General features: G+C 36.8%; 1 protein-coding gene across 1 annotated transcript in view; it reads right to left on the bottom strand.

Moving 5' to 3' along the window:
* Positions 1 to 19,764, bottom strand: part of mthfsd (methenyltetrahydrofolate synthetase domain containing) — a 210,661-nt gene extending 190,897 nt beyond the window's left edge. The window contains exons 1-2 of the mRNA XM_067389353.1: positions 19,737 to 19,764; positions 19,546 to 19,649 (exon numbers count right to left, since the gene is read on the bottom strand). Of these exons, the coding sequence (XP_067245454.1) occupies positions 19,546 to 19,649; positions 19,737 to 19,764 (132 nt within the window). The remainder of the gene's footprint in view (positions 1 to 19,545; positions 19,650 to 19,736) is intronic.
* Positions 19,765 to 20,056: the final 292 nt, after the last annotated feature.

The following is a 20,056-nucleotide window of genomic DNA, read 5'->3' as shown; positions in this document are numbered from 1 at the left end:
ACTGGTAGACGTCATCGTGTTATACCCACCAATAGCAAGCAAGGTGGATAAGCCAGTCTGTGATTGGTTCCCTCAAAAGTGTAACAGAAGCAGTAGAAATGAATGTACGGATTTCCAGACCGAGTTGCCGGGCGAAATCAAATCGCCGGCAGATCAGGCTGGGTTTACCCAGTCTAGGTGCAAGGGGGAACTTCGTTGAAATTTCGTTGTAACAGACAAATTTTTCACCACTTCTGATGCATGTGCAAAGTTTCATGAGTTTGAGCATGTTTAGGCCCTCAAAAATGCAATTCTTTTGGAAGAAGAAGAAGATGAAAGAATAATAATAAACGGAACAATTCCAATAGGGTCCTCACATCATCGGTGGTCCAGCCCTAAATAAACGGACAAAATTCAATAGGGTCCTCGCACTTTCGTGCACGGGCCCTAATAATTAACACTGAGGTCTAAAAACGCGCCGGCGTGTTTTGCAGTTTTTTTTTCACATTGCAGCAAAACAGACTTAAAATACTCCGTCATTTTTTATCATAGAGACATAAGTAATACATCAATTGAAACTACAGAATGTCTTCTTTTATTTGTGTACACTCACAATCAAAATAAAACTTTGTGCTTTTTAAAAATAAATAAAATATACAGGGTGTGCTGTCCTGCCATCTCCGTCTCTGCAAACATCATTCTAAAAGGTCACTAAAAGTAACAAAAATAGACGGCTTATACATGCTACATGGACATGAGAGATATGTCTTTGCAAAGCTTTAAGTGTCTACTTTTAAACGAAACAAATAAATTCAAAAAAAAATATTCTCCCTTTATGTAATCAGTATAAAAGTAAAGAGAGGTACTGTTTCTCCTGTCTTACCTAATTATCTTTAATGTGTGCCCGCCCACGCGCAGAGCGCTCTATTCATAAGATAATGTGCTGAGGCGATCTATGCAAACTGTAAACGCCCCTAACAGCGTCTTAAAAAGCATCAAGTTTCATCAGATTCATTCGCTTTCCTGCGCGTTTGGAAGATGGCACGCTACTCAGGTGAGCAGGCTCTTCAGATGGTCCTGGACAGTGAGGAAGAGTTCACTTTTTCCTCGGAAGAAGAACATGACTCTGACGATGAACGTCTGTATTTTGAAGAGCGACTTGATCCAGCTGAAGATACAGTTTTTGATGAGTAAGTGATTTAGTTTTACTTAAATTTTGACGTGTTTTTTCTATATTAGGCGTACATATATATTTGCCTTATATTTACATCTAGGCCAATCTATATAACTGTATATAACTTTATCTCATAAAAATGCTTATAAATAGAATGCTTTTCTGTTGATATTCGCCTTGTTATTAATATGCATAGATACGTTGGATACACGCGTTAGATCGATTAACTGCATGCAGTTGAATAGCATATTATGGTAGACCTGAATGTGCTAAAATATGCTTGGTTGTGAAATGCGCGAATGTGTTGCTATTCACTAAATGTGCTAACTGATATAGCAGACTGTAACATTTACACATTCGCACACTTTGTCCGGTAATGGCCAGTTGACAGACATATACAGCATGCTTGTACACCTGTGACTTTCCTGTCCGTTATGCATAGGTAATGGTATGAGAGTAGTATCTTATATGCTAATTCTAACAGTTTTTTTTTTTTTTTTTTTTTTTTTACAATTTGTTTTTTTAGGAATGTGGATCCATCACTCTCACATTCACCTGCAATTCCCACTAAGAGGGCACCCAGCAACACAGGCGGAAATGAGAAAGAGTAAGTACATGTTCACCCACTATATGGTAGGCCTATGTACACTACCGTTCAGTAGTTTGAAATTGGTATGATTTTTCGTGTTTTTAAAATAAGTTTCGTCTGCTCACCAAGGCTACATTTATTCAATTAAAAATACAGTAAAAACAGTAATATTGTGAAATATTATTCCAATTTAAAATAACTGTGTACTATTTAGTCTACAGTGTCACGTGATCCTTCAGAAATCATTCTAATATGAGGATTTGCTACTCAAGAGACATTTATTGTTTACAATTGTTCAGAAATGTTTCTTGAGCTGCAAATCATCATATTAGAATGATTTCTGAAGGATCATGTGACACTGAAGACTGGAGTAATGATGCTGAAAATTCAGCTTTGATCACAGGAATAAATTACTTTGTCAAATATATTTAAATAGTACACAGTTATTTTAAATTGGAATAATATTTCACAATATTCCTGTTTTTACTGTATTTTTAATTAAATAAATGTAGCCTTGGTGAGCAGACGAAACTTCTTTTAAAAACATTAAAAATCTTAGTGATCCCAAACTTTTGAGCGGTAGTGTATGTATATATGTGTCTGTATGGCTTTCTTTCTTATGCGTGCATAATATATTAGCATTAGTGCTTGGTAATGTTAATATATACAATAATAAACATTATATTAGTATTAGTTATTGATGATGCAAATAGTATAGCTCCTTGTGTAATAACCATCTCACTGTTTTTTTTTCTCCAGCTATAGCCCTAATGAGAGTGCTCCAAAACCCCTTGCAAAAAAGGCCAAGACAAACATTCAGACAAGCAACAGGCATTTAGCTCTGTCATGGAAAACAGATAATGACACTGACATGGTTCCACAGACTCTGAGATTCCTACCTGCACAGGAACCTGGACCACAGCTGCGTCCTGCTGATGAACACACTCCTAAGAGTCTCTTCAAAATGTTTTTTTCTGAGGATGCAGTTTCAACTCTATGCCAGAACACCAATGCTCAGGCTGCCAGGGCAGTTTCAAAGGGATGTAGATATAAATGGACAGATATCAGCATCGGTGAGATGTACCGCTACATTGGGCTGCTGTTTTACATGGCTATGGTGAAGATGAGCTCCATCAGTGACTACTGGCGACAGGACAGTCTTTTCTCTGTGCCTTTTCCTGCTACAATCATGTCAAGAGACAGATACCGTACCATTTCATGGAACGTGCACATGAGTCACCCAGATGAAGACAAGGAGAATGACAGAAAGAGGGGAACAGCTGATCATGACAGTCTTTTCAGGGTCAAACCTCTCATGGACACAATCCGCCTTGCTTGTAAAGCAATCTACCATCCTAAACGGAACTTGGCTGTGGATTAAAGAATGGTGGCATGTAAAGCAAACACTGGAATGAGACAATACATGAAAGCCAAGCCAACCAAGTGGGGCTTCAAGTTGTTTGTCCTTGCTGATTTATCAAATGGATACACTGTGGACTTTTCTGTGTACACAGGAAATAACAGCTTTCCCACAGGCCATGGACTATCATATGATGCGGTGACATCTCTTCTGGACTGTAAAGTTTTAGGCTCTGGGTACCATCTGTACATGGACAATTTCTACACAAGTCCTAAGCTCCTGAGAGACTTGTTTGCCATGAAGTTTGGTGGCTGTGGGACATACAGTACAGAGACAACAGGAAGGACTGCCCTCGTAATGCAGCTAATTCACTCTCCAAGAAATCTGCCAGAGGATCCATCAGGTGGATTCGGGATGGAGCTCTTGTATTTGTCAAGTGGATGGACACACGAGAGGTATCTCTCTGTTCTACCATACATGCTGCTATAGTGGAGACGCTGTGCAGAGGAGGGTGAAATCACAAGGAACATGGAGGACAAAGACAATTCCATGTCCTGCACCTGTGACTGCATACAACCAACACATGGGGGGTGTCGACCTGTCTGATCAGCTGATACAATACTACACAACACAGCACAAAACAATGAAGTGGTACAGAAAGATCTTTCTACACTTCCTGGACATTGCTGCCACAAACGCTTTCATCATACACAAAGACCTTTACGGAAACATGACCCATAAAGAGTTCATAGAACAGCTGATTGCAGAGCTCTTTGGTATGTCGTCACAGAAAGCAGCTCCAAAACGGACCAAAAGTGACCATGTACCGGTTCCAGCAGCAGAGCTGACATCAGATGCAAGGAATAATGCCACCGCTGGTCGTCGGAACTGCATGCTTTGCAAAGTACAGCTTGGTAAAAGGCAAGACACACCTTGGAAATGCCAGGAATGTGACGTTTACTTGTGTCTTCAGTTGAAAAGGAACTGTTTTCAAAAATGGCACACAGATGTGTGACTGTTCAGATTCTCTGTTCACCACCTCCCACTGACCATTGGGCTGCAAAGATTATCTGTGTGTGATCAAGCATGTCATGTATAGGGTGTAAGAGTGGGCTTTTTTTATAAACCTTTCCTTTATTTGCCTGTATACACAAAATGTGCCTTTGACCCTTGTTTATATTTAAATTATACTGTTAACTTTATTTCAAATAAAAAAGAAAAAAACAATGATATGTCTTGTCTTTGCATTTTCTTAGTTCACTCAGTCACATTCCTGAGTGAATGGCTCATTATGCGGCTCATTAGGGGCAGGGTCTTAATCTCCCCAGGTGTAAATCGCTTCATTATTCATGAAGAGTCACACCTCTTTGCATATGGCCTACCTAAACAAAAGATGTCTTAGAAATTTAAAATCAATACAATGTTTTATGTGTCAGAGTAGGGAGGATCATTTCCACATCATTTTGAAGCAAAAATTCTACACTAAAATATACAAGTCTTGTGAAAAAACATTTAGTATGCATTTTGAGGTATTGTTTCAGTTACTTTTGTTTTTTCAAAAACTACGCATATACGTAATACTCTCAGAAATACTAACATGTACATACTTGTTGCTCACATATTATGGTAGCCTAGTTTGTGCTGAATACAGTGTAATGAGACTTTTGTCATTAATATTTTTATAATCAACTGAAAAAAGCACAAATGTCAGGAGATGTCAAAACTTCTCCAGGGCCCAAAATCAGCCTCAGACTCCAGAGGGTTAAAGCTGCAAGCAGCATTTACGAAGTCAAGCACAAAAACAAGCCAGCCAACACGGCCGTGAGCATCAGACCAACTGCAACAGTGAGCAATTAAAGACCTATTAAGATCAATTTAGGCAAAAGAGCTGAAAAATCCAAATACACTGAATAATAAAGATTTACTGTTTTATCACTTTCCACCAATAGGTGGCACTGTGACCAAATTTATGCAGTATGGTCAGAGTGAGGTGTCAATGAACTCAGCATCCGGTTAGTGAGGTCAAAAAACACGCTCTGATGACGGAACTGATGTCTCACGCTTTGCTTCAATGAGTGTGAAACATCACTTTCGTTGTCAGAGCGCATTCAGACCTCACTAACCGGATGCTGAAGGCAGTTGGACATAGTGGTGTATTGGAGGTAAAAAAAATTATATAAATACTGTTCGGTTCCTCACACAAAACGATCGTTTCGTGTCTTAGGACATCAATGTGTCGTCACAAACCGCAGGGTTTAATTTGGAATTGTCTGTCGTGTTTTTTGACTCTTATAGATGGAGTTCCCATTTACACGCATTAATTTGACTGCTATGGACACAGTTCAGACTGTCCGCTAACTGTGTACCAAATTTCACAACTTTCCCGTAAACGGTTCTATGGGCTCCCCTAGTCTCCCAGAGTGGAAGAAGAGGAAGAATAATTAAAAAGAACGCCAACAGATACAATAGGTGCCTCTGCACCTTCAGTGCTTGGCCCCTAACAGGGCTCGACAGAACTGCCCAATGGCCCAGGGCCAGTGTGAACGACGCTCGGGACAGTAGACGGAACGGTCACTTGCCAGATCGGGCCAGTGCTGTAGGGCGTGCGATATATCGTCTATGGTATCGTAATTGTTGATTTAACGATCTGATATTATCAAGTATTTCCCTCATTTTACAAAAACCAATCAAAAACACACCCATTGAGCGCACGCATACACTACGTGATGTAGTCTAGTATGTTAGACTAGTGTGCGTGCATATTTAGAGTGTACACTTTCACTGCATGATTTAGTCTACTAAAATGCCTTTAGAAAAAAAAAATGCATATATTACATATTTATATAATTTAATATAATTAACCAATATTACACAAAGAGCGCAGTTTTTCTCCAAATATTAGCATGATTACAAATGTGATATTGATTTTATACAGCATACAGTTTAATGAACAAGAACGTAATATCAAGTGACTTACATTTAAGACACCAAATCGTCTGTTTCACTCCATTTCGCCAACGAAAACAGTTCCAAAGTCCACAGAATTTTTTTGCGTCTCTGAGCAACACTTCCTAAATGAATCAGCCGCTTGAATCAGTTGAATCTCAATGATTTGCTCATTAACAGTGATTCCCTGCCACCTACTGATGGGTTTAATTTCACATTTAAAGTGTCTTCATTTTTGTTTTTTTTGTTTTTTGTTTTTTTACAAGATGTAATATAAGTCTAAGGTGTCCGCTGAATGTGTCTGTGAAGTTTCAGCTCAAAATACCCCATAGATTTTTTTCAATTAATTTTTTTAACTGCCTATTTTGGGGCATAATTAGAAATAAGCCGATTCATGCTGCAGCCCCTTTAAATGCTCGCGCTCTCCTCTGAGCTTTGCTCTTGCCTTAAACAGTGCATAAACAAAGTTTACACAGCTAATATAACCCTCAAAATGGATCTTTACAAAGTGTTCGTCATGCATACTGCATGTATGCGTCGGATTATGTGAGTATTGTATTTATTTGGATGTTTATATTTCATTCTGAATGAGTTTGAGGTTGCGCCATGAATACAGTAATAAACGATGGTAACTTTAACCACATTTAACAGTAAATTAGAAACATGCTAACAAAACATTTAGAAAGACAATTTACAAATATCACTAAAAATATCATGTTATCATGGATCATGTCAGTTATTATTGCTCCATCTGCCATTTTTCGCTGTTGTCCTTGCTTGCTTACCTAGTCTGATGATTCAGCTGTGCACATCCAGACATTAATACTGGCTGCCCTTGTGTAATGCCTCGATCATGGGCTGACATATGCAAATATTGGGGGCGTACACCCTGACTGTTACATAACAGTCGGTGTCAGGGGCGTAGCAGCCATTTTAAAAGTGGGGGGGACAGCTGTATGGTGATGTGACCCAAAGCTGATATTCATAATAATAAATTCTAAATAGTATACCAATTGCCATTTTACAGCACCCTAGTGGCAATTTTGGGAACATGCCGTGATAGCTTACAGGAACCTATTTTTGTGAAATCATCCTCAAAATTTAAAAATACTGCAGGACTTTGAGACCAATGTGAGACCTATGGAAGCCCGTTTCCGCCACAAAAAAAAAAAAAAAAAAAAAAACCACTAAAAAAAAAGATTAATTGCGACTTTTTATCTCAGAATTGCGAGTTATAAAGTCAGAATTCTGAGATAAAAAGTCGCAATTGCGTGATAAAAAGTCAGAATTCTGAAATATAAAGTCGCAATTGCGTGATAAAAAGTCAGAATTCTGAGATATAAAGTCGCAATTGCGAGTTATAAAGTCAGAATTCTGATATATAAAGTCGCAATTGCGAGTTATAAAGTCAGAATTCTGATATATAAAGTCGCAATTGCAAGTTATAAAGTCAGAATTCTGAGATATAAAGTCGCAATTGCGAGTTATAAAGTCAGAATTCTGAGAAATAAAGTCGCAATTGCGAGTTATAAAGTCAGAATTCTGAGATATAAAGTCGCAATTGCAAGTTATAAAGTCAGAATTCTGAGATATAAAGTCGCAATTGCGAGTTATAAAGTCAGAATTCTGAGAAATAAAGTCGCAATTGCGAGTTATAAAGTCAGAATTCTGAGATATAAAGTCGCAATTGCGTGATAAAAAGTCAGAATTCTGACTTTTTCTCACTACTGTGAAACGTTATTTCTCACAGTTCTTACTTTGCTTGCGTTTCCTTTCATTGCGACTGACCATCAGGATTACTGCTTTGTTATTATTATACATTAAATAGACCATCAGGATTAGGGGTGGTTAATCTGTCTGATTTCCCGATTCGATTCGATTACGATTATTGAAGTCCCGATTCGATTACAGTCGATTTTCGATTATTAACGATTCTCGATTAGCGATTATTGATTTTCCATTTCACAACAGTAAACGAAAATACACTACAAAGTGATTGCAGTATTAAAAAAAAGTCAGCTACTGAATTACTTAACTCTTTCATTGAGTAACAACAACTCAAAGCACTTTCTGTGTCTTGTAGTTATAACTTCAGAATTATTTGTATGTAGCTTATGTTCTGTAGAACACAGAAATGAATACATCACATTGTGTTGTGACTCATCAAGTTGAACTAAACAATAACAAATAAATGAAAGGCTTATTTCCTTTAGGAAGTAGATCAGAACCAACATACTGTAGAAATTGGACAATTTTCTTCTAGAAAGACAATGTGTTCAGGTGGAGGTTGCAGTCGAAACATGTCAAGGTAAAGAAAAAGTTTCGGTGGTTTAAATCGGCGCTTGTGACAAAGTCGAGTGCTTTTACTGTAATTTAGGCAGGCGCGCTCATAATAGAAGCGATTGCATGGTTGCATAGCAACGACAGACGCCACTGGAGCGAAAGCGCATTGGAAAGGAGAATGCGGCGCGGACGCGATATGTGAATGCCCCTTAGAACGGCGACTTTTTCTTTGCATATCAGACAGGTAGCAACTACAGAATAAGAATAAGAATAAGAATAAGAATAATTTAGCGGGCCGGATTATGTTTTATTTTTGAGATCAGTTGCGGGCCGGCAGTTTGAGACCACTGATCTAACGTCTTTGCTGCTTACTTGGCGGCCACGGCCAGTGCAGCTGGCATCCAACTTAAAGGTGCATTGCTGCCCCCTACAGTACTGGAGTGTGAAACAGATTAGTGGGGGAAAAAAACAGATGATGACTGCGTGCGTGGCGGTGGGTGGTGGGCCGGCCCGCCGGCCGTCCTGGAGTACCAGCCGTTCTGTGATTCTCCAGATCACACAGATGGCCAGTCCGCCCCTGGCTGGGTGGATCGGTTGGTTGCTCGTTCCTGGTTCTTCCATTTTACACACCTGCTCTGGCTGCCGTTACACGCGCTTGCTAACTGGAACTGGGCGCGTTCGTGACGTTCAACTCCCGGTATAACATTTTTTACAAAATAAAATAATGCAAAAAAAAATAAAAAATAAAAAAAATCGATTTTTGAAAATTTAATAATCGATTCATACTCGTCCATAACATACTCGCGATTAATCAATAATCGATTTTTTTCACCACCCCTAATCAGGATTGCTGCTTTGTTATTTTGATACATAAAATAGAGGACATCATAAAGGATTATTTTTAGCGCCGATTTACCAATAAAGAAATATTGATTTTACTGGAGGAGACACATAAAGATTAGTCTCCGGACATATGCATTATGCAGGAATATGCATATAGAATGTGTCCACGGTAACCTTGTACACAGCGTTTCAAGGAGAAAAAACAGCTTTTACTGCCATCTAGTGGGCTTAATACTAAAACAACCAATACCTATCATGTTTCATTAACTTTGCAACTCAAGGGTAGAATCATGCGATTCTGCAAATTACAGTCGAGGTATTTGGACAATAAAAGTTGTTTTTAACAGAATGGATACACTAATGAATTTTGCACAATAATAACAATATAATAATAATCATAATAAGAAGAATCAGCTGTGGCGGAGGCGCAATAAATCAGACAAAACTGAAGTGGCACATTTTATACACCAACAGCTTCAGACTTCACTGCAGCACGGCTATCGTTGGATGCACTGTTACAGACAGAGATACTGACCATCAGTTAATTCCGAGGAAAAAAGTCAGAATTCTTACTTTATAACTCGCAATTGCGACTTTATATCTCAGAATTCTGAATTTTTATCACGCAATTGCGACTTTATATCTCAGAATTTTGACTTTATAACTCGCAATTGTGAGATATAAACACGCAATTGCGAGTTAAAAAGTAAATTTTTTTTTTTTTTTTTTTTTTTTTTTAAGTGGCGTTTTTTTTTTTTTTTAGTGGCGGAAACGGGCTTCCATAGAGACCATCTATACTTTATTTAGATAAAAATATTTTATGATATTTAAAATATTTCAGTTACACTACATTTGAACAATAACTTTTCTTACTTCTTAATAGTTGTGTTAAATGAGTATACAGATTACATCTACAGTAATTTTATACAGCATACATTTTATGAAAATATATCAATAAAACCTAAATCAATGTATTTACAAGTTTTTAATATTTTCAAGATCGAAGTGAGATTTTTAATCAAAACTTCCAAACTGAATTATACATTAATATACATTAATTAATATAATTATAATTATACATTAATTAATACAGTAGTTAACACTATTGGAACACACTAGCCTGGTAATACCAGACTCTGCTACTTCTCTTTGCTTCGTAGACAGAGTCTGGAATGGCATAATAGAGAAGTGTTTACTCTCTCGCTAGGTCGCGCTTGTCTGAAGTTTAAAATCATTGGTTACCCGTAAGCCAATCAGATACGTTTAGTTATGACGTATGTTATGCAGCTTCGAAGCACAGACATCATGCATCGAACTCAAATCTATGATTGAACTTCCACTATAAACCTGTTGTAAACACACACAGCTGTCAACATTGAACACTGAAAATAAAGGAGATTTCCCGGAATCCATCCCAAAAATAAGGGATTTTTTACACGATTATCATGCGCACCGTTGTCATCTTTTAGCTTAGGATATTTTTTCAAATGAGACCATTTTCATTTTCACGTTTCTGTGAGCTTTCGTTCGTAAACAATCAATGATACGCTCTCGAACTGAGAACCATCCAAACCATCGATCAGTGCAAACGTTTTAGGATCATGCCCAAACGTTATGTCAATCAAGCCAAACCGAAATTTGAAGGCTGATCTCTCAGGTTGACGCGCAAGCTGGGCTGACTTGAATTAAGTTTTCGTGAGGATTTATAGTTTATGGACTTTTTTGATTTCGGTAAATACATCTAGAAAGGTAAAAGCATTGATGGCATCTATAAAACAGATATCTGAAAGCCAGTGAGGAGGACGCACAAGAGGAGACCTGCGCGTTTAATTGGTATGTGTACTGTAATACTGCATTTACAAGGCTTATCAGTAGCGTGCATTTTTATCGTGAAAGTTAAAGTAGCCTACCCTTTGCGGTTGCGTCGCGGTGCCCCCGTGTTTCCATTTCTCCCGATGTCCATTGCAATTTATTTACTTCCTTTCCCGCGAGCCTTTCAAAGAAACTCCATGAGCGGAAAGACGCGTTCAGCGCATACTTGCATCGCCCGTGGTCAAGTGCAAGCCACTTCACAGACACAGATATGAACACATGATGATGCGAGCGAAATACCATTTGAAAAAGAGTTGAATGTTCTCCATAACAGAGCGAATTACATCCCGTGTGTCGCTTCGGTTTTCGATTTCTCTAACCTACAATGTAAAACTCGGCGCTTAGCATCTACGTCATGACTCTCAGCCCGCCCTCTGTTCCTTGATTGGCCCGGCTGTTTCCAGACCGGTGGCAAACACAAAGCTCTGACGCTGTCTCAGACTGAATACAGAAGCGAAATGAAATTGAGCGGAAGTAGGAAGTCTGACGTAGTCAGGCTAGGAACACACAGCCTTTATACATAAAACTAATTTTATTTAAAAGTTTGAACATAAAATAGAAAATGTTATCTTTTTTTTTCTAGCGATTATCGTTGATTTGATTACACAGATCCTATTTAAACTGAGCTGACCTAGACAATGACGTCTCTGCATTCAATAATAAAATGCCTTAAACTGGAAATTCAGTGTTTAATCTTGTCATTATAAATTACTCTATTCTCCTATTTGATACTGTTCAGTGCTTTGACACAATCTGTATTATTAAAAGCACTATATAAATAAAGGTGATTGATTTAAATTAAATTGAATTAAATTGATGTGTAATTCCTTAAAATTTTGGCAAGCAGTTCCAATTAAGAAAACACTGCCTTAAAATAGTCAATCTGCTCTTTTTATACAAATCTCACCTGTATTCTGGAGAGGTTGAGCAACTGTCCCCTCTCTCTGTCAGTGACTTCACAGCCTGCCTTTCCTACAGACCAGTTAGGACATAAAGTAGAATATTTACATAAAGTATAAAAATATATATTTTAAATTTGATAAAGTATTTTAAGATATTCGGTGCAAAACAATTTTGATTTCTTGTGAAAGGATAATTCTACTCCGCGAGCAGCACGTAGGCAACAAAAGACAGAAGAAACCAATAATTTGTTACGTCTCATTTAGCAGACGCTTTTATACAAAGCGACAAGTAGGAGAGCATTTAACACACTGAATCCGGCGCGGCGTGACGAGGTCAGTACGGGTTCTGTTGTCTTTTGACGTTACAGTAACAGTTAGTTTAAATCATAACATGAAAACTTTATCGCGTGATTCGTGTCATCGCGACATACTGTAACATACTTACAGTGTGTGTTTGAAAAAAGGATGTAATCGTCCTTTGCTTTTTTCTGGGGTGCATTTTATCCCAGACGGCCTAATAGCAAAGTGAATGAACTAACGAAAACTCACAACAGCAACAAGAGATTTGAACATAGGATTTGAAGCTCATAGCAGACGCGCCCAAGAGACATGTGTCCCCCGTCCCCCCCGGTTGCTACGCCCCTGGTCGGTGTTATGTTGAGAGTCGGCTGTTCTTCGGAGGTCTTTTAAACAAATGAGATTTATATAAGGAGGAGGAAACAATGGAGTTTGAAACTCACTGTATGTAATTTCCATGTACTGAACTCTTGTTATTTAACTATGCCAATATAAATTATTTTTTTTAATTCTGGGGCACCTTTAATAATTTTAAATAACAGTATTTAACGTTTTATATTTTCAACATTAAAAACATTTTTATCCATCTGTAACTGCTCTTGACTGATTAACTTTAAAAAACGTTTAATCTATTCTATAGTTATATAGTTATACATTAGATTACAATTTCTCTACCTGAAAATCTCCTGTTTAAACCTACATGAAAAACTTGAAAAGCACCATTTATTTAAATTATATATTTGTACTGTTGAATTTATTTGTGCTATTACTCGTAATTTGATTATTTGTTACCATTTTATTACTTTTTATTTGTCTAACAATATTTAAAATAAAAGTCAATCTAGTAGCTTTTGGTGTCATAACCCTATTTTTTGAGGTTAAATGTAACTAAGACAACGAAAACAATAACTATGCTTATTTTATAGAGCCGTTTTCTTGTCTTTTACTTTTATTAATTTTTTGTTGTGGGGCCAGTGAAAATTTTGGCGAGGCAAGTCAAAATTTGAACCACTTGCCCAACCGGGGTTGCCTAATAATAATAATAATCCTAAAGAGAATAACAGGGCCTTCGCCCTTTACAGGGCTTGGGCCCTAATAATAATAACACTTAGGGTATCAAGAGGGCCATGCGCCACCAGTGGCTTGGGCCCTAATAATGATAATAATCCTAAAGAAAACAATAGGGCCTTCGCCTTGGGCCCTAATAATAAGACACGATGGCACTCTAACCAATCAAATTAAATCACACAGAATTTATTTATTTATTTATTTATTTATTTATTTATTTATTTATTTATTTATTTTTTACACAATCACTAGGACCCATTTCTCAATACATCACCTTTTCAAAACAGAAGTCTATGAGGGCTAAACTGGGGATCATTCATCATTGCTTTGGCACAAAATGCATTCAATAACGACATCTTTCTTTTCTTGCTTCGACACAACAAACACCAAAACTCATGTACCTACAGGCCAATTTGCATATGCTTACATACCGTTTTCAAAACTTCAATTTAAGATCAAAACAACAACATAAAACAAAATGAAATACTATAGAAATTAGAGTAATCAAATTTAAATAACATCCAGTGTTTACATTGGTTACCTTAATTTCTGTAGTATTTATTGTAAATATTAAATACAAATTCATTCTTACCATTAAAGTTATAAAACATTCAGTCAAGAAAGTGATTCTTTGTCTTTTGTTCTTTAAATAACATGACAGACAGAGCAGGAATATTGGGACTGCTGTCCCTTTAAGAGTTTATGAACGGACCCAATACTGTTACACAACATGCGTTCTCTGTCTTAGCTATTTAACGATCCAAAACTGACCGTGTTTATCTGAATAATCGCCAAAATGGGCATTTTGACAATTTTCTATGTATTTGACCTTTTAAGCGCAGTCAGACACTCTGGTACACATTTTGGTACTTGTGACTCTGTTTGAGTTCTGTCTCTGTTTGAGACAAGAGCGTGGCTTGTTCGTTCCACTAACATAGATCAGTGGTGTGTGCGCACTTTTGGTGTCAGTGCGAAACCTGCGGGAAGGTCTAAAATTATGTGCAATACATGCACATAATGTGCAATATGTGCAGCACTATTTAACTGGAGTGAATGAGATGAGTGAGAGAGAGGAGGTGCCTGTGTGGGTGTGTGTCACTTCATCTTTGGAGAGAAGAGAGCAAGAACGCGTGGCTGACGTTATTGCCTGTGCCACAGGTACGAAAACGGATCGTCTCGGAATCTGAAAGAAGTGAGACTGACTGCTGGACTCGGTCGAGACTAACTAGAACTTTTGGCGAGACCAATGACCAAGTCTGAGACAAGTCTGAGTGCAAATACCAATGAGTCAGAGACAACAGAAAAACGTCTCAAGACTGGACTCGAGTACTACAGCACTAAAACAAGATTAGCCTACAGCAGAACCATCATCTCACATCAACACTCAACCGTTTCATTACTAAATGTTTAAGCATTTTAAACGAATCGGTTGAGTTGAAGATTCAATGGCCCATTCATCTTATTCTTGAATGAATCAGCTGTTTGAATGAATCATTTGAATGAATGACTCAATGACTCACTCATTAAGACTGTCACTTGCCGCCACCCACTAGCGGTTTAGTTTCATGTTCAAAAGTAAAATAAATTATCCAATATTTCTTATTTGTAAATAATTTTTTTTTTTTTAATTTCTGTGTGATTTAATTTGACTGGTTATAGTGCCATATTGTCTTAGTATTCTAATTGAATTTACTGATCAAATTTAAGAATTTTAAATAAAAGATGAAGCATACATTTAAGTAATGATCATCTTTTTACATCAGTTTTTTTTTTTTTTGTTTTGTTTTTTGTTTTTAACAGTTTTATTATGTATTACTCTTATTATGTATTACTCTTATCAGTATTTTAAGTTGAGTTATTTTAAGTGATCACACCGGGGTCTCCATGTCTCGTAGTAAAGCACGATAATTCTTTAACTTTCACCCTGAAGTAATCAGTGATCATTTGACAATGTGTGAATACTCATGTTTTGTTGTTCTGCTGTTTGCGCAAGCAAAAAAAAAAAAAAAAAAAGATGAAAAATGTATTGTATTGTTTCTCACAGACATTTGCCAATTGTATTTTTATTTAATCCTAATTTAACATTCAAATCTTATCAGTTAACGGTTAATAAGTGTCGGCCATGAAAATTAACCAAAATGAACATCCCTAGTTAGTACGGTAGCCATTAAAAAATTAAACCAAATACGTTTTCTTTATTTAAATAGGGCAATTATAATGTTATTTTTTAATTTCATCTATTTGATTATGAAAAGTGAAATACATGACCAAGATAGAAAACATAAGATGCGCAATATATCGGGAGAAATGATTTTGACCACTTCATTAAGTTTTGTTTAGCAGAAATTTTGTTTTGTAAACATTGTATCTTAATTTTAATCAATGTTTCATCAACCAACTGCTTGGATTTAATAAGAAGCAAATATAGCAGACAATTTAATCCAGACATAGAGGCGCCGGCGCGATCACTTGCATGTGAACTGGAGCGTGCCTTATAGGCTAAACGAACCGAAACTCAGCGTATAGGCTGCTTGCTTCTTAGACATGAGAAATAGATCTATAGAAAGCTTGAAATGTTTACTTTTAAACAAAATAATTCAAAACGAAAAGAAATAGGCTACTCTGATTATGTAGGCCTAATCCGAATTAAATGTGCGACACTGATTCAGAAAACAGTTTATTAATAAACATTTAAAATAGGGCTGGGCGATGTATTGAATGCTTTTGTCACGCGCATTTCTTCAGTAAAGCCGGTTCCCTGATTACCGCTAAATCGCCATCACCTGCTTTCAAATGAAGCGGCATTTAATAGACAGAGCCGTAGTTCACTGATAAGACACGCAATATCGCGTTCAATATCGATATGTATCGCCGTCGATATTGAACGCGATATTGCGTGTCTTATCAGTGAACTATGGCTCTGTCTATTAAATGCCGCTTCATTTGAAAGCAGGTGATGGCGATTTAGCGGCAATCAGGGAACCGGCTTTACTGAAGAAATGCGCGTGACAAAAGCATTCGATACATCGCCCAGCCCTAATTTAAAATGTCTTTTTTTTTTTTGCCACATTCATAATCATTACTTTTGCTGGTTCTTTATGGCAAGCTTTATGCATGCACTTGAGTGATATATAACCTATGTTATGTAAACACTCATTATTAAGGTTTATTCTCTCTAGTATTTAAGAAATTAAATTAATATAAATGTGATTTGTCAACTATTGGCTTAAATGAACTACTATTAGTGACTAGAAATAACTTATTTCACATTTTCAATCCAGCATGTCAAAAAGGGTATTGGTTTGAGCTTGCACTCTGCTCTCATGCTCTGACACAAACACGCACACACAAACAAACACGCACACACAAACAAACACGCACACACACACAAACAAACACACACACACACACAAGTGCAAAAGGGCATAAGTGGAAAAATTAAATGTAATTTTTCATGAAATGGAAATTTAAATGTATTATTTCTATAGGTTATAGAAAAAAAAAAGAAAAAAAAAAGGCTGCATAAGCCGATCTAGCATGTTAAATGGTGGCATCCTAATAAATGAAAGGTGCACCCCCTTAAGCTCACAGAAATGTTTTGACCCAAGTTTTCAGCAGCCAATGACACGGACCCCTTCAAACTGATTTTTAACGCATATTTAATGCGCTGATTTTTCACGCACAAATAACACGTATTTAATGCGTTGACGTATAAAAATTTGCCCTTTTGGCTTTCCATACACAACACGTGTTTCTGACGCGTGTTTTCCATGATACCCAAGAATATGGAACCCAAGAGGCAACACTTCGATAATTTTTGGGTAACAGCCACTAGATGGTGCTCCGGTAACGCAGCCACCATTATGGGGTGAAATTACTAACTGGACCATAGCATCCTTCACATTTACGCACCCAAAATCATCGAATTTCACTGCAATATCAGAAGCGCAATAGAACAGTTTTTTTAAATTAAGTCACCAGTAAATTGTATGGCTCTTACAGTAAATGCTGTATTTTCTTAAATATGTTTTATATTACTAGTTGTGGAATCCAACCATTCATCCATCTGAGGTAACGTAGTTAGTAGGGGTGTGACGAGATGGTTCTCGAGAATGAGTTCCCGAGACGAGACAAGATTTTTTACACACTATTTTTAAGAAATCCTCAATGGTGAAATACATGACTAGAAAAAAAAAATATTTGTGTATTTGAAATGTTTTAACTAATCATCTTGTAATGAATGTCATTTCAGTTCTACTTTCTGAGTATGAATTATATGCAGTAAAAGACAACAATACTCAAGCACTGTAAAAGGTTTTAATTTAACGGACATTAGACAATGCTAAATCAAGCTGTAATATTTATATATTTATTGTCCAACATTCCCAATTTTTCTGATGCATGTCCTTAATTTAATTTCATATGTTGGTATCATTAAAGTTTTTTTTTTTCTGTAATTTAATTCATAAAGTAAAACTTAAATATATTCTAAATATATTCTAGATTTATTAGACAAAGTAAAATATTTCCAGACTTTTGTTTTCATTTTGATGATTACAGCTTGCTGCTCAAAAAAAATCAGTATCTCAAATTATTAGAATATTTAATTTCAAGTTCTATGAAATTACCATTCTCAGGGTATAAATTCTGGGTTTAGGTCAGTAATCCCAACAGCAGTCATAGGGAAGCCTGCTGACTTGACAGTTGTCCAGAAGACAATCATCAAGACCCTCTACAATGAGGGTAAGCCACAGAGGGTCATTGTTGAAAGAGCTGGCTATTCGCAGAGTGCTGTGCCAAAGCATATTCATGGAAAGCTGACTGGAAGGAAAAAGTGTGGTAGGAAAAGGTGTACAAGTGAAAGGAATGACCGCAGGCTAGGAGAATCTATGGGGTATTGTCAAGTGGAAGATGAGAGACACCAGACCCAACAATGCAGATGATCTGAATGCCGCTATCAAAGCAACCTGGGCTTCCGTTACACCTGTGGCACACCTCAGCAGTGCCACAGGCTGACTGCCTCCATGCCACACCGGATTGATGCAGTAATTCATGCAAAAGGAGGCCCAACCAAGTATTGAGTGCATAGAAATGAACATACTTTTCAGAAGCCTGACATTTGTTTAAAATATATTTTTTTAATTGATATTATGAACTATACTAATTTATTTATTGAGATAGTAAACTGGTGGGTTTTTGTTAAATGTGAGCCAAAATCACCTTTAAAAGAACCAAAGACTTGAAGTACTTCAGTCTGTGTGCACTGAATTTATTTATTATACAAGTTCCACAATTTCAGTTGAATTACTGAAATAAATGAACTTTTCCATGACATTTAAATTATATGTTAAAACTAGTGTAGGAAATAGCAAATGTAAATTATATTATTGAATTTGAATTATTTTGCTCCAAACGTTGCACATATGGGTATGGAAAAAGTAGACTTAAATACAGAAATGCACTGCAATTTTACATATTACATTTCAAACTGAATAATGCCATATGCTTCCATAGACTCTTGACTCCGCTGCGGCTGTCAGTCATTCTCCATTATTAGGAACAAAACACGTTTTATTCCTAAAACATTTACTAGAAGTTTCTTCTCTAAATAATGTTTCCATCACGTTTTATGTGCATTTTATTTTGCTGAATAAAAAGTATCCACCCCAGCGAGTGTTACATGTATTCACATCTTGTGCAGTAACTTAAAATGCGCAGACGTAGCCGTTTTTTGTTGTTGTTGTTTTTTTTTTTTTTCAGAAATCCAATACAACTCCTTTAAAATTCTGCACTACTTACATTAGCCTACTGCATGCGTAAGTTTCAGAAACCCTCTTTAAAAAATTACAGAAAAGCGAATAACGGTCAAATACAATAGATCATCGCGAAGACATGGGCATGGACCATTTCATGGTCAATTTATTCAGCTTCTTAATGTTTTTTAGTACATTTAACATAGATAGGCTATAACAAGTTATTGACAACATTATTTCTATTCTCCGTATTTTTTCTGAACATGTCTGTCTTGCGCACAGACGCGCGTGCGAGACTGAAAGTATTTGGCTGCGGAAAGACCCTACGCCACTGGCTACCATTATCATACTTGATCTATAGATCTGTAGATAAAGGTCTAGTTTAAACCATACAACTAAACCCGCGTTAGTTTGTGCCCCACTCACCACTTTCTAGCCCCGGTCTGCTCTATAAAAGGCCGCTGATAACTTAAAGATACCTTGAAATTTGGAATTCTGTTGTGTACAGGACGAGGAAAACTGGCTAGGTTTTTCACCTCGATGTAATTCCACACTTTATGGCGAATTAGCCATTTAGTATCCCCTATAAGTTAAAACATAACACAAAATCACAATTTAAAGACAAACCTGAAGTCAAATAAATTACTCAACTCAGAGAAATAAAACAAACCTTGATTCGTTTTTATGACGAACTCCATCATGCGGAGGAAACCAACAGCTCTTTCTTTAATAGTTAAATGTAATAAATAACTAAACAAGATGCGTTTTGACTTTCTGGTTACACGTTTTTCACGCGCCCTAAACTACGGTGTCTCTACTGAGACATAGTGCGTTTCGTTTTATAAAATAAAATAAAAGCGCCATCTCTGTTTGAAACCTGCAATTGCAGTTTGCGGAATTATTATCTTTACGTGTGTTAAAGGATTAGTCCACTTTTAAATAATCTTTTCCTGATAATTTACTCACCCCCATGTCATCCAAGATGTTCAT

Source organism: Chanodichthys erythropterus, chromosome 7 (assembly GCF_024489055.1).
Source record: "Chanodichthys erythropterus isolate Z2021 chromosome 7, ASM2448905v1, whole genome shotgun sequence".
NCBI classification, from domain to species: domain Eukaryota; kingdom Metazoa; phylum Chordata; class Actinopteri; order Cypriniformes; family Xenocyprididae; genus Chanodichthys; species Chanodichthys erythropterus.
Note: the sequence above shows the minus strand (reverse complement) of the source record. Positions and strands in the feature narration are given on the sequence as shown.